The 13,851-nt window shown below is 57.0% G+C and overlaps 5 protein-coding genes across 5 annotated transcripts; 2 read left to right on the top strand and 3 right to left on the bottom strand.

Annotated features, from left to right (window-relative positions):
- Positions 1–1,578: 1,578 nt before the first annotated feature.
- UV8b_04411 (uncharacterized protein) lies at positions 1,579–2,001 on the bottom strand (the record flags this gene model as incomplete). Its single annotated transcript, XM_043141909.1, has 1 exon — positions 1,579–2,001. One exon carries the CDS (start codon positions 1,999–2,001, stop codon positions 1,579–1,581), a length of 423 nt encoding a protein of 140 aa, XP_042997843.1.
- A 2,976-nt stretch (positions 2,002–4,977) lies between these two features.
- UV8b_04410 (uncharacterized protein) lies at positions 4,978–5,957 on the bottom strand (the record flags this gene model as incomplete). Its single annotated transcript, XM_043141908.1, has 4 exons — positions 4,978–5,163; positions 5,251–5,305; positions 5,380–5,564; positions 5,673–5,957. The coding sequence occupies 4 exons, from the start codon at positions 5,955–5,957 to the stop codon at positions 4,978–4,980; spliced, it is 711 nt and encodes a 236-aa protein (XP_042997842.1).
- Positions 5,958–6,568: 611 nt separating this feature from the next.
- Positions 6,569–8,324, top strand: UV8b_04409 (uncharacterized protein; the record flags this gene model as incomplete). The annotated part of the gene is made up of 5 exons (XM_043141907.1): positions 6,569–6,640; positions 6,720–6,855; positions 6,922–7,105; positions 7,171–7,880; positions 7,987–8,324. 5 exons carry the CDS (start codon positions 6,569–6,571, stop codon positions 8,322–8,324), a joined length of 1,440 nt encoding a protein of 479 aa, XP_042997841.1.
- Positions 8,325–8,957: 633 nt separating this feature from the next.
- UV8b_04408 (uncharacterized protein) lies at positions 8,958–10,632 on the bottom strand (the record flags this gene model as incomplete). The annotated part of the gene is made up of 3 exons (XM_043141906.1): positions 8,958–9,828; positions 10,274–10,535; positions 10,620–10,632. 3 exons carry the CDS (start codon positions 10,630–10,632, stop codon positions 8,958–8,960), a joined length of 1,146 nt encoding a protein of 381 aa, XP_042997840.1.
- Positions 10,633–11,714: 1,082 nt separating this feature from the next.
- UV8b_04407 (uncharacterized protein) lies at positions 11,715–13,387 on the top strand (the record flags this gene model as incomplete). The annotated part of the gene is made up of 3 exons (XM_043141905.1): positions 11,715–11,996; positions 12,130–12,338; positions 12,424–13,387. 3 exons carry the CDS (start codon positions 11,715–11,717, stop codon positions 13,385–13,387), a joined length of 1,455 nt encoding a protein of 484 aa, XP_042997839.1.
- Positions 13,388–13,851: the final 464 nt, after the last annotated feature.

Below are 13,851 nucleotides of genomic sequence, written 5' to 3'. Positions count from 1 at the left end.
GTGCGGCGGCGGGGCATCAGGACGCGCGGCTGGGTGCAATCGCCGGGCTGGAGAAGCATTTGCAGACGAGCGAGAATCGAGAATCAAGTCAATGTCATGAAGGGATCATGCGGTCATGTCATGGCAGCGGAGGGGCCAACCAAGTAAAGGGTTGGGGAGATGGAGATGGGGGAGTTGACATGTATGGCCCGGCTCGGTAATGCCAGGCATCAGGCAGGCAGGCAGGCAGGCAGGCAGGCAGGCGTTTGCTTCGCCGGAGGAGCGAGCCATGTCTCGGGCAGTGTGTCTCTGGCCAATGTCTTGAGCAAAGGGGCGGAAAAGTATAAACACACGAAATATAAATAAAAATATAAATAGCCAAGAAAAGCCAAGAAAAGCCAAGAAAAGAAAAGAAAAGAGAATCGGAACAAAGGCATCGTCGCTGTCATGTCAACACAAACAACACAAACAACGCAACACATGGAGACGCGCAAGGGTCAGGGTTATGTGCCAGGCCAGGTACATGTACATACATACATAGCTTCACCGCCCGGGGGGGTTGGGGCGGGGGACTGGAAGCAGCGAATCTGCAGTGGGCGGCGGCAGAGACTGCGCACCGCACCGCACGTAAACAATCCTGACCGAGGTCAAGGGCTTTTCTTTCGCTTCCCTTTTCCCCATCTCATCCATCACCCCCCTCCTCCGCCCCGGGGTGAGCAAGGACGAGGCGCAACGCTGGGGCGCAGAGGTCTGCATGGACCCGAGTCGCCCAAGTCGCCCGAGTCGCCCGACCCTGATACTGATAGATAGCCTTGTGCTTTTGCTGCCTTCATCAGCCGGCCGTCCAAGCCAGAGGGTAAATGGCAGGTGGGGGGCGGGCATCGAACGACTTTTTCGGTGCCGTCTGGTGGCCAGCACTGGCTGCATCTGAATTGCATTTGAACTGCATTTGAACTGCATTTGAATTGGCCATGGGGCATGGGGCAAGGGGCAAGGGGGGTGTAGATTCAAGTCTCGGGCGTCAGATCGGCCTCGTGCCGCTGTGTGAGGAAGAGGCCGTGCAGACGGCGGGCCCGGCCGGCATAGGGCGAGGGGAAATTGCTTCGTCTTTGGTCCTTTGTTCCCGCCAGCCGTCTTCGCCTTGGCTCAAGCCTCCGAGTTTTGCGGGCAAAGACAATCGACGGCCCCTACGGCGTGCATGTTTGTCGTAGCTTTGTCGTAGCTTTGTTGCAGCTTTGCTGTAGCTTGCCAACGTGCTCGAGTTCCCAGAGGCGCCCGACTAGCTGGATGAAAATACAAACCGCCCTTGATCCTCTGTAGCGATATGCACCTGGCAGGATAGGATATACAAGGCGACACGCCGTGGTGCAATGTACTGCTTTATGCAGCAGCAGCAGCGCCCGGCATCGCGTCTGGCTCGCGTTGGCCAAAGGTACTCGCTCTGCGCCTGCTCCAAGCTGGAATCTTGGCCGCGGCACCTCGTCCGTCCGTCGCCTGCTCAAGTTGCCATGAACACGTCACATGCCACGGCAGCTCGGGTCCGTCTGTCCGTCTGTCTGTCCGTCTGTAACCAGGGTCTGTGGTCTGTGGCCACGGCGATCAGATCATCAGATGCTGGCGCTCCACGCTGCGCCGCACATGCGCTGCATATGCGCGTCGTGTCGTCTGCCAGGCCAAAGGGTCAATCATGCCAGCCGTCGTGTCGGCGCGAAAGCCGACGGGGGGCAGCTCCGGTGCGATGGCGCCGACGTTCTTTCTCGGTGGGATACGATACGGGCGCAAAGCAGATGCCTGGGCGGTCGGCGGGTGCATGGCGATTTGCCGCAGGGATAAACTCGTGGGTCGTGGGGGGGGGGCACGTCTTGATGATGACCTGGGGGTGGGCTCGACGGCTTGACGGCTCGACGGCTTGACGGCTCGACGGCTTGACGGCTCGACGGTTTGTTCTCGAGACGCGCACACGAAGAAAGCGTTTCGCAGCGTCGTGGACGGACCAAGGCGGCTGACTGGAACTGGAGCCATGTGCGGCAGGGACCGGCGGCATTTTGGCACCTTCCACAAGGTTTATGGGCGGGCGGTGTTCCAGCCGCCACTGTACAAGGCACTTTCAGTGGGAATGGGTGGTCAATACCTCCTGCTCAGCCACTCAGTCACTCAGTGACCCGGTGCACCATGTCATGTCGACCCATCAGGGTTCTCGTCGTTTGCAACCCTCTTTCCTTCTGTGAGAGTCCTTTTGAGAATTTGGCAGGAGCAAGGAATCACCAACTTGGCCAAGGGAAGGGGCCATCAACTTTGGTCAAGGCGATTGACTGAATCCGGATTTATTGATTACTCTGCTGCACGTACTCCCGTCTGCTGCTCCTCGAGTATTCGGCTCAATCACAGTTCCCTCGTCGCCGCTATCTGCAATCCTAATTCTGCTCACCTCAGCGAGAACCAACAACGCACGGACATCAAGGTGTCAGTCAGTCAAGGGGACTCTGCCTCGGGCCGACTCCGAAAAGAGACGCAACTTCTCCCATGTCCACGTCTGCCAAGGTGACTACGAAGATGATAATGTCCGGGCATGGTTATGCATCTTCGGTTGCGGGATACATAGTCTCCTATTGTCATGCTCGCATCTTTCAAATCTCTAATGACGGACGGCAGCAAGTATGGAAGCGAGCCATGCATCATGGCGTACTGCGTACACGATATGATGGTGCCCATTACTGAGCCGAAGGAGTGAGTCCCTGTCAGTCAAGCCGTCACATAAACCAAGAGGCGACGCGCATCCTTTGCGATGCAAGCCTTTCGGACCTTGCTCTGCAGCCTTGCTCATTCGAGTCCTTCACCTGATCCGCGCAAGATAAACCAGCCGAGTCTTCAGGCCCCGGAATGGCAAGCTCCCCAGGGCCTTGGCTTGAGTTTTGGCTTGGCAGGTCTCTCTGCAGGCTCTCGGGGGTGCTCAAGTGGGCGGGTTAGCAGCCAGTCAGTTGAAAGAAAACTTGATGATTTATGCACTCCGTCCCCTGGCCCGGCCCAAGATCAACCCCAAGGTCAAGCGCCAGCCAAGCAAGGCCCCCATGTCCTGTGTACCGAGCTGAGCCGAAACGAGATGGCCCAGCTAACCACGAGTCTACAAGTCTACAAGTCTACAGCCAGACGCCGTCGATCCCATAAAGGGAGCAAGTAGCGCAAAGGCTTGCCGAATCCTGGTCGACAAGGCTGGTGGTACGCATCGCCGAATGCGGATGGACGATACGGCAAAAGCCCATGCATACTCCGTACTTATGTACCAACCATGCATACTCCGTACTCCGTACTCACCATGCATACTCACCATGCATACCAACTTGGCGGGCCTGCACTGTGCAGAATCCAGATGCCCTTGGGGACGGAAGCCAACACCACCACCTTCCTTCTCAGCACTGCACACGCGGATATGGATGCTGAATCTCGCGCAGGACCTTTTGTTCCCAGCAACCAGAGGCAAACAACGTCCTCTCGAGGATACCGACTCGCCGAGTAGTAGTATTGGCTAGGTTTCCCCGCTCTCCGTCTGTTGTCTACACAGTGCAATGCAACCCTGTGTCGTCCAAGTGGTGCGAAGCACACACCATCTTCCATCGGTTCTTTGTTCCCTTCCCTTTCGTCGATGCAAGATGCACTTGTTTAATGCAAGTGCCGCTTGCCGTTAGTTGGAGGGGTCAATGTAGAGTACAACATGAAATGAAGGCGTCTGTTCCCGACCCGACCCGAGAAGCACCATCCATAACGCCGTCCCGAACAGGTGCAAAACTCGAACAAGAAGTTTGGCGGGGACGAGCTAGGGGACGAGCCAAGGGACGCTTCAAGACTCACTGCAAAAGCGCCGTTCGTGTGACGGCCTCGTCTCTGCAGAGGTAGGCTTTGCATGCTCGAGCTGTCCGATTTCCTCCATTCAGCACGGTATAGGCGTGGTGAAACATACCCTTCTTCTTGCAGCAAGAAGAAAAGCAAAAAGGAAACGCTGCGCGGCAGCCGTGAGGGTGGTCTGCGGAGCGGGCAGAGGGCAGAGGGTGGGGTTTACCAGGTCTTTTTTTTCTTCTCAAATTCCCCGAGATGAGTCGTCGCAAGATCCAGATTCATCGCACAGGTAATATATATACACGCCTCTGCACTTACACCTTGTGTATGCCTTGGCGGCCGACCGACTCTCCTGCAAGCCAATATCTTGCTACGGACTGCGGAGTGGCCTGTGGGAATCCAAGCCAAGTACGTGCAAGTCCTGCAGTCATCCAAGTTCCGATGACGACGTGGTGTCTGGAAATTGCACCTGGTGCGATAGGGTAGCTTTTGAGGGAAGAAATACGGCAAGATACTTGTCCAGAGACAAGGTGGCCATGATATACAGACGGTAGAAAAAGACGGCCCAGAGATGGGAATTAGAAACCGTAGGGTAAAATGCCATTGTGCCGAGGATCCGGACCCTTTGTTCGGCACAAGTGGCCAGGGAAACATCAGTGACTGTCGTATGCAACCACTTTGACAGCGTGAGGGCCAAACATGACATGGGAACAGATACAAGCACCGGTAGATGCACTTCCTCCCCAACGATGCTCGTTTAGCTATCATGGTGGAGGTGTCTGTGCTGTTGCCAAGTGACCGCGAGGTTGAGATGCTTGGATGCGGAAATGCCAGCTTGGGCACAAGCCAGCGCTGTGGACATTTACGGTGCAAGGAGCTGAGTCTTGTGCAGGCGTTCCTAGGACAAAGCCATCATCAGCATCTCACTCGAAAGCGAATGGCGCAACAGGCTTTTACGTACGTAGAGCATAAAATCAACCCGATCCGCGTGATGAAGAAAAAAAAAAGACAAAAAACAAACAAGTCAATTTCAGTCGATTGGCATCATCTAAGGGGGGCCAAGGCAATGATGAAGGCCAAAAGCCCAAGCAACAAACATTCAAGGCGACAACTGCTCAGCCCTTGGTCATTGGTATTCCATCCCGCGCCCGCCCCGTCTTGCTCGTTTCACCACTTCACCCCCAGAAAATTGAATTGCCTCTTGGGGCGGGCCCCTGAGGAATCCGCATTTTCCAGATATATTCGTTCGTGGCCTTTGACGTCGACGAAGAGGTATTTATACTCGTACTCGGACTGACCGCGCCGTTTAACCATGTGCAGCTGGGCGATGCCGCTTCGCAAGGGGCCGTCGACCTGCGGATACGGGTTGGTCAGCATCATCCCATCCAACAAGAGCACTGCGAGACAAGATCCGAGCAGTCGCCGGGCTTCTCAACGCACATGAAAGGACATCAGAAGATGGTCGTGTCCTTGTGAATCAGAACGTTCGGAGGATCTAAGCGGGGGAACGCATCAGCACACATGAGCAGAGCGGAGGCGAGGGTGAAGAGCCCAGGGAAGCTTCTTTACGCGACTGGTCTTGCCCTTCGCCACTTGTTCAGAGTCTCTTCCCCGTGAGCGACAATCTTCCTCGGGTCGCCTAGCACCTGGGCACACCGGGCGTCCTTTTTGATCCGGTCAACGGCCCGGTTGAACTGGTTGATTTTGCTGTCTGGCGCGAACACGTCTGTCCAGAGGAAATATCCCACGGCTCCCTGAAGCACCAGTGTCAGCAACGCCCCTCTGGATGTTTCCAAGCTTCAGTAACAAACAAAGGACGAGAATAGCCCCTTCCTTCAGTCATCCCGACGGGGTAAACCTACCGTCAGTGCCAGGCCAACCAGAACAAGGCCGAGGTTGAACGTCTGCTGCGTCGCTCGGGCGGTCTTCTCCGCTGCAGAGAGCTCCGTCCACGGAACGTAGCCGTCGTCATTGAAGGGCGTGACACTGCGACGCTTGACCCCGGGGGTTTCGCGTGGTGCAGGGCCCTTCTGGGTGGCAAAGAGGCGGCGTGGATCCGCGGCGCAACGAGATTTGATCGCCAGTATGGAGTTGGTCGCGGGTCGGACGGCCAGCATCCTGGTGCATGGTCTTTTCATCAGCGGCATGGCTTCGCTTCCATCATCAAGCTATCAAGCTCGGCGTGCTTTGATGGGCGTCTGTGCAACGCACAGGGAGGATCTGGACAAGCTAAGCTGCCGCAGGAGCTGCCGCAGGAGCTGGCGCAGGTAACCCGCTGCTGTCGTTGGGCCTGCTGCGTGGTTCTGTCGCTTTGATTTCGAGTGCCGGAGGCTTTCATGTTCTTGCTTTCGGCTTCAGCTTGGCATGGCCTTTTTTTTTTTTTTTTTTTTTTTTTTTTCCCTTTTTCCCCCGCCCAGCAGCTTCAGGCCAACCCGTCACTTTGCCACGGGCAGGTGTCAGTCAGTCAGGTGTCAGTCAGTCAGGTGTTTGGGTCAAAGTGCGGGGCCCCCGACACTTGCCCTGCATCCCAATCGAGATTAGCGCCGTGGATACGTATGCCACTCTGTCAAATCGCTGCCCCTCGCGATCCGAATCTCCTGAGCAATTGGCATCCCTTATCCCTCGACCGCAACAATTGCCCCCGTCATCCCTTCCCTCGCACCTGAGCATTGGCTTCGGCAACGACGCGAATCCACTCCGTCCCGAGCTTCCATCATCTCGTCTCTGCAACCGAGCTCAGTAGGCTGGCTCGCCCAAAATGAGTGGCCTAGCGACCAAGCAGCAGTCGCTCAAGATCTTCGAGAAGCTCAAGTCGAAGCCCGCCAACAAAGTATTTTTGCCAAAGCTACGCTACGCAAGCAACGAAACCCTGTGCAGACGGACGGCTGCTAACTAATTGCCTGCTCCAGATATGCTTTGACTGCGGTCAAAAGAACCCAACCTGGACTTCGGTCCCATTCGGCATCTATCTCTGCCTGGATTGCTCTTCCAACCACAGGAACTTGGGTGTCCACATCTCCTTTGTTCGCTCAACCAACTTGGACCGTGCGTATGGTCGTCGCGACTTCGTCCCTCACCCCGGGAGCCCGACTTGGCTAATCTGCATCTTAGAATGGCAATGGGACCAGCTGCGTGTCATGAAGGTCGGTGGCAACGAATCCGCCACTAAATTCTTCCAACAAAACGGCGGTACGGCCGCGCTCAACAGCAAAGACCCCAAGACAAAGTATCAGTCCAACGCCGCGACAAAGTACAAGGATGAGCTGAAGCGTCGAGCTGCTCGTGATGCCAAGGAGTCTGTCATGCCTCTAGTTCTTGGAACGAGATTGGGCGGAGACGTTGCTGACACTCAAGCCACAGATATCCCGACGAGGTTGTCGTTAGCGATGCTGCCGATGATGGCTCATCCACGCCAGCCGGGGAGCCCGATGATGACTTTTTTTCCTCGTGGGACAAGCCCGCTATCAAAAGGCCGACGCCTCCCATCTCGAGGACTGGAACGCCGACTGTCGTTGGACGGACTCCCTCGCCGTTCCTGAACCCCGGCAATGGCAAGGAGGGTACTCGATCTGCCTCACCTCTTGCTAGATCTGATCCCACCGGAGAAGCCAAGCCCGCAAGTCGCATCACCACGTCAGCAGCCCTCCGCAAGACCGCCGCGACCGGTGCCCCCAGGAAGGCCAACGTGCTTGGCGCCAAGAAGACGCAGAAGCTCGGTGCCAAGAAGGTCGTCGGCGAGGTGATTGATTTCGACGAGGCCGAGAAGAAGGCCAAGGAGGAAGCCGAACGAATTGCCAAGCTGGGATACGACCCCGAGGCCGAGGATGAGCCTGCAAGGGATGCTCATGGAGCCGCCACCATTATGTCGCCAACCCCCGTCAGCCCCCCTCGAAACAGTGCTGCCAACCTGAATGCAAGCCAAAAGTCCAATGCCGAAGTTGAAAGACTGGGAATGGGCATCGGACGTCTAGGGTTTGGTCAGGTTGGAAGTGCCAAACCCACAGCTCAGGCGGCCTCGAAGAAGAATGCCGGCGGCTTCGGCTCTGTTGGACCGGTCAAGGCCGTTCAAGGTATGTGTATTCATTCAGAGACTGTCATACACGCCGTCTTTGCTTTCTTCTTCCCCTTTTCTCGCTTTTCTTTTTTTTCCTTTCTGAACTCACCAATCCCCGCCAGATGACTCGGAAAAGTACGCACGAACAAAGTTTGGAAGTCAAAAGGGCATCTCGTCGGATGAGTATTTTGGCAAGGGCGCGTTCGACCCTAGCGTTCAAGCTGAAGCAGAGAGCCGACTGCGAGGGTTCGAAGGCTCTACTTCCATCTCCTCCAATGCTTATTTCGGCCGACCGGAGGAAGACGTGGATGAGGATTATGGGGATCTCGAGTCGGCCGCCAAGGACTTTGTGCGCAAGTTTGGCATTACGGCGAGCGATGACTTGGAGAATCTCACCAATTTCCTTGGCGAGGGAACCACGCGGCTGCAGGGCGCCATTCGCGCATATCTTGGAAGCTGAGAAACGCGACTCCATGCGGGCATCATGGGGTTGACCACGATGCCTCGCATTGCAGATAAATGCCAATGCGATTCTATCCATGAGGGAGGCTCGTTGGGAGGCGGGACAGAGCAAAGAGCCCATCCAGGGACTGATGGGCACGTGGACTGTGTCGGCGGAGTGGCGTGGAAACACGGACGGACAGACGGACGGAATGAAAATGACGACGGAGCTGCAGCAGCTTTGCTAATGATGGCGTAATCGTGAGGTGAATTCGGCCAAAGTTGGTTAGAATGGTATAGACGTTTTGATTTTATTTCATTATGGCTAGTGCCTTGTTGAAGCTTCTCTCGGGTTGCCGATGACGTTGTGGAGCAGGTTCCCGTTGACTTTTAAAATATTGATTTTAAATAGAGCAGTCAGAAGAGAAGCCGCATCAAAGGGGGCAGAGAAGAAGAAAATGAGCCGCGTTTGAAGTGTTTTTCGTTCTTCTTTTTTTTTTCCAATTTTTTAAATATTTATTCGTAATTTGGGTCATTTATGTATGCACCTCAAAAATGCTTTGTATAGTACTTTACATCATGATATAAAAAAAAAAGGCAAGACAAAAAAAAAAAGTAGAACAAGAAAGACGGGAAATGCGGCAACTCTGATTTACAACTTGGCAATCATCTGGTTCCCCTTCTTGATCCAGGCAACGGCGTCGTTGACAAACTCGTCTACAACAGCCTTGGCCGACTTTTGCTCATTGACCACAGCGGCGCACTTTCCCATCAGGAAAGGGCGGAACTGCTCCAGAGGGTCGTCACCCTCGTCGTCGTCGTCGTCGCCGCCGCCGCTGCTGCTGCTGCTGTTGTTGGCCTCGATGCCTTTGTGCTCGTTGGCCGCGTCACCGCCCATGAACCGCTCGAGGTCGACCTCGTAGGGGATGGTGCCCTTGGCGACCAGCTCCTTCATCTCCTGGGTGCGGTTGGTCTCCCAGTCCTGGATGTAGGGGTTGTTGCGGACGCGCATGGGACGGCCGGTGAAGATGATGGTGCGGACGTTGTCGTCGTGGCCGGCGGTGCGGACGGCATCCTTGTGGGCCTTGGGGGCGCCGGCCTCGTCGGTGAGGATGAAGCGGGTGCCGACCCAGACGCCGGTGGCGCCCATCATGAGCGCCGAGGCGAGGAGCTGGCCGTTGTGGATGCCGCCGGCGGCGACGACCTGCACGGGGCCGCCGGAGACGGGGGACTTGTGGCCGCGGACGGCGTCGACGACGGCGGGGATCAGGACGGTGGTGGGGATGTCGCCGGTGTGGCCGCCGCCCTCGCCGCCCTGGGCGCAGATGATGTCGACGCCCAGGTCGAGGCACTTCTTGACGTGCTTGACGTGGCCGATCATGTTCATGTAGAGGATGCCGGCCTTTTGGAGCTTCTGGACGACATGGCGGGGGGGGACGCCGACGGCGGAGACGAAGAGCTTGGCGCCGGACTCGATGACAATGTCGACGAGCTCATCGAGCTTGCCTTTGGTGTAGTCGTAGCTGGGGGGGTGGAGAGCGTTAGGCTTGGCATGCTTGCTGGGATAATGCTGGCGGGTGCAAGGAAAAAAAATCTTGGCTGGCAACAGAAGGCCGAAAAGAAGGGAGAGGGGGGGGGGGGGATGACGCAAATGACGCCGAGTGGGGAGGGAGGGAGATGGAGAGAGGGTCTGGGTACATGTATGGGATTTTCCGCAAAGGGGGTGGTGTGGTGCACGTGCTTGGCTGGTGTCTGGTGAGCCCACGCTGCCTGCTGCTGACTGAGCTGGTTTCAGCCCAGGAGCATGTGACAGAGCCAAGCAGGAAGCATTGACTGCTACCACCAACCACCAACTAGGCCAAAGAGAAGGAATGTATATAAAACAAAATTGGCACAAAAATAAAAAGGGTAAAGGAAAAACAAAAAAAAAAAACACAAAAAAAACAACAAAAAAAAACCCCCACGTACTTGGTCTTGCGGGCACTGCCGCCCACCTGGGGAAGAAGCAGGTCGACGCCAAACGGAGCCTTCTTGTCCGTCAGGTGCTCCTTGAGCTCGGCGATTTGCTCCCGCAGCATGTCGGGGGTGTATCCGACACCACCAACGACGCCGAGACCGCCGGCATTGGTGACGGCAGCAGCCAGCTTGGGACCGGCGGCGACGTTCATGCCGGCCAGCAGGACGGGGTGCTGGATCTTGAACAGGTCGGTAATGGGGGTTCGAATCTGCTCTGTGTCACGGCGTCAGTCCCAGTCTCGGTCGTGTCTTTTCTGGGGAGGGGAAGGGGGGGGGGGGTTTGGATTTTTTCACTTACGAGGAGAGGCCATCTTGTCTGGTTCCTTGGGCTTGCTTGGGGGACGGTGAGAGGACGTGGCGAGGGGGAAACGGTTGGCGGTGGCGGAACCAGGAGGAAGGAGGAAGGAGGAAGGAGGAAGGAGGGCGAGCGGATGCTGGAAAAGAAAGCGTTATCAAGGTTTTGGTTTGCTTGTTGGAGCGACGGAGCGATGGAGAGATGGAGAAGAGGAAGACAAAGAGTTTTGCAAGCTTGGGGAATGCGGAATACGGAAATACGGGCTGGGCGTTGTGCCGAGGCTCGCGAGGGCCAGGCGGCGCTAACGCCAACGCGGGGGAAGAAGCCGAGGGATACGTAGCGTCAAATCGGTACTCCGTACTGGGACCAAAGACCAAAGCCTCGAGGGGCCGGCGAATGGTTCCCCCGAGAGGTGTTGGTGGTGGTGGGGACCTACCCGGGACGTTCGGGCCCCGGGCCCCCCACGGCTCATAGAGTCGGTTAAAGTCCAACTGTCGAACTGGGGACGCCTGGATGGGTCAACGGGGTTTGGTGTGCTTGGTTGTCTTGACCCGGGGCCAGCCCGGCCGGACGGCACCTGGTCCGTAGTGGAAACAAGCCATAGGCCGGGCTGCTTGCCAGCCGGACTGGAGCAGCCTTGCCTGCCTGCATAAACAGGAACGGGTCAGGCTGGTATGTAGGAACCTAGGTACCTAAGGTAGGTAGGTACCTACCTAGGTACCTCCTAACGTAGTGTATGTAGGTTCCTACCTTATGTACCTAGCTGCAGCCTTGCCTGGGAGCATGCAAAGAGACCGGGGGCTGGGGCTGGGGAGCTCACGCCACCAATGACACCGCAGCGTTAAGCGGGGCATTCTGCAACGAACTTGACTCCAACGCCGTTACGTTGCCGTCTGATGGTTGACCCAACAAACACCAGCGTCGACCGAAAATTTGTCTCCAGCAGGTTGCATGTGCTCTGCAGACTTGAATTCAACCTCCAGCCTCCCGACTCCCGACTCCCGACTCCCGACTCCGCTGTCCCTTCTCCATCGCTTCCGACCGCAAACGGAACAACATGCCATGCCGCCCGCGGCTTTCCGCTTGCCCGCCCTCGTCATGATGAGAACTGCCAGCCGTTCATGGCGTTTCTCCTCGCCAATATCAAGCCCCCGGCCGTCGAGGTACGCCCACTCAGGCTGCGGCGCTCGTGGCAAGACCCGCAAGCAGAAAGCCTACATTGCCCTCGGCAGCAACCTGGGCGATCGGGTGGCTGAAATCGAAAGAGCATGCAACGAGCTGGATCGTCGAGGCATCTCGGTGACGAGAACCAGCAGCTTGTGGGAGACCGAGCCTATGTATGTCCTCGACCAGGATCGCTTCATAAACGGAGCGTGCGAGGTGAGACAAACCTGCGAGAGCCTTGTTCTCCCCCCCCCCCCCCCCCCCCATGTCAAGTCAAGCCAAGCAGACAGAAAACTCCCACCCGACCGTCGTCCTGCACAGAAGTAGGCTCATCTTTCTTCTCCCGCAGGTTGAAACCGATTTGGAGCCGCTCGCCTTGCTGGATCAACTGCAGTCCATAGAGAATGACATGGGCCGCCGCAAACTTGTTGACAAAGGACCCCGCAACATTGACTTGGACATCTTGCTCTATGGTGACGAGACTGTTCATCACGACCGGCTGACGGTGCCTCACGTCGGCATTTGCGAGAGGGAGTTTGTTCTCAGACCGTTGTCAGAGTAAGTTGCGTTGTCTGAATGCGCAGATGGGTCCGACGCCGAATTCGCTAAAGCCTGGATTGACCCTTATGCCGTCCCGCTCCAGATTGGTGCCCTTCAAGCTCCTGCCTCCCCCAAAGCCGAGGAAACGTATACAAGACTACCTAAACGAGTTACCGGTATCTGAACCTCTCTCATCAGTGACGCCCATCAGAGGTCCGAGCCAGATGCTCACGCCGCTCGCCCACGGCAGAAAAACTCGGGTCATGACCATCTTAAACCTGACGCCCGACTCCTTCTCCGATGGCGGCAAACACAGCCTCGGCCAACTCCGAGACACGGTTCTGCACCATATCCGAAGCGGAGCCTCCATCATCGATGTAGGGGGGCAGTCGACTGCTCCGGGTCGGCCCGAGGTGTCTGCTGAAGAAGAGGCCTCTCGTGTCATCCCCGCGATTCAGCTTATCCGATCGCTGCCGGAGGCTCGCCATGTCGCCATCAGCGTGGACACGTACAGATCCTCCGTCGCCGAGAGGGCCGTCGCCAGCGGCGCGGACATGGTCAATGATGTTTCAGCCGGACTACTCGATCCAGACATGCTGCCCACAGCAGCCCGCCTTGGCACGACAATATGCTTGATGCATATGCGTGGCACACCTCGGAACATGATGGAATTTGTGAATTACGACGACGGCTTGATCCCCGGGATTGCTTCCGAGCTTTCGCGGCGGGTAGCAGCGGCAGAAGCGGCGGGCATCCGGCGCTGGCGCATCGTGCTCGACCCAGGCGTCGGTTTCTCCAAGACGGGCAGGCAGAATGCAGAGGTCCTCAGACGTCTTGACGAGCTGAGGACTTGGCCTGGCCTGATGAATCTCCCATGGCTCGTGGGATCGAGCCGCAAGAGCTTCATCGGCGGAGTGACTGGGGAAAAGGAGCCCTCGGAGAGGAAGTGGGGAACGGCAGCGACGGTGGCGGCAGCCGTCCGGGGGGGGGCAGATGTAGTCCGTGTGCATGATACAGCAGAAATGGGCAAAGTGACAGCCATGGCCGATGCAATTTGGCGACCTTGACGATGAGGGGGGGGGCCGCCGGGGGGCTGCCTGTTACAATCTCTCTCCTCCCGCGGAATCCCGGGGAATCCCGGAATCCAGGAATCAGGAGGGGGGCACGTCTCAAAAGTCTAGTCAAGTACCTCGACTTTTCTTCGACATGCTCCGTTTGCCAAGAATCTGAGATCCGATGGACAGGCCCTGCAGGCAAATCCCTGCTATACGGCCGAGAAGCCTTTCTGGACCGGGAGGGAAGCTTGGCCCCGACTTTGCATGGGGCGTGGCGGGCTTGATAGGCCATCTTTTGCTCTCGACTCCCCTCCCAAGGACCAAGCTTTTGAAATTGGGGGATTGGATCTGGCCTCTCACCGGTCCAACAGCCTGTTATTCCTCGGCGCGTCCTTGTCCCTTCCTTGTTCGGCTTGACCGTCACCATCCTCTTTGGGCTACATTGTCACACCTTGGGGAGCCAGGAACCGCACCAA

Source organism: Ustilaginoidea virens, chromosome 3 (genome assembly GCF_000687475.1).
Source record: "Ustilaginoidea virens chromosome 3, complete sequence".
NCBI lineage: Eukaryota > Fungi > Ascomycota > Sordariomycetes > Hypocreales > Clavicipitaceae > Ustilaginoidea > Ustilaginoidea virens.
This window is presented reverse-complemented; position numbering and strand designations above follow the sequence as displayed.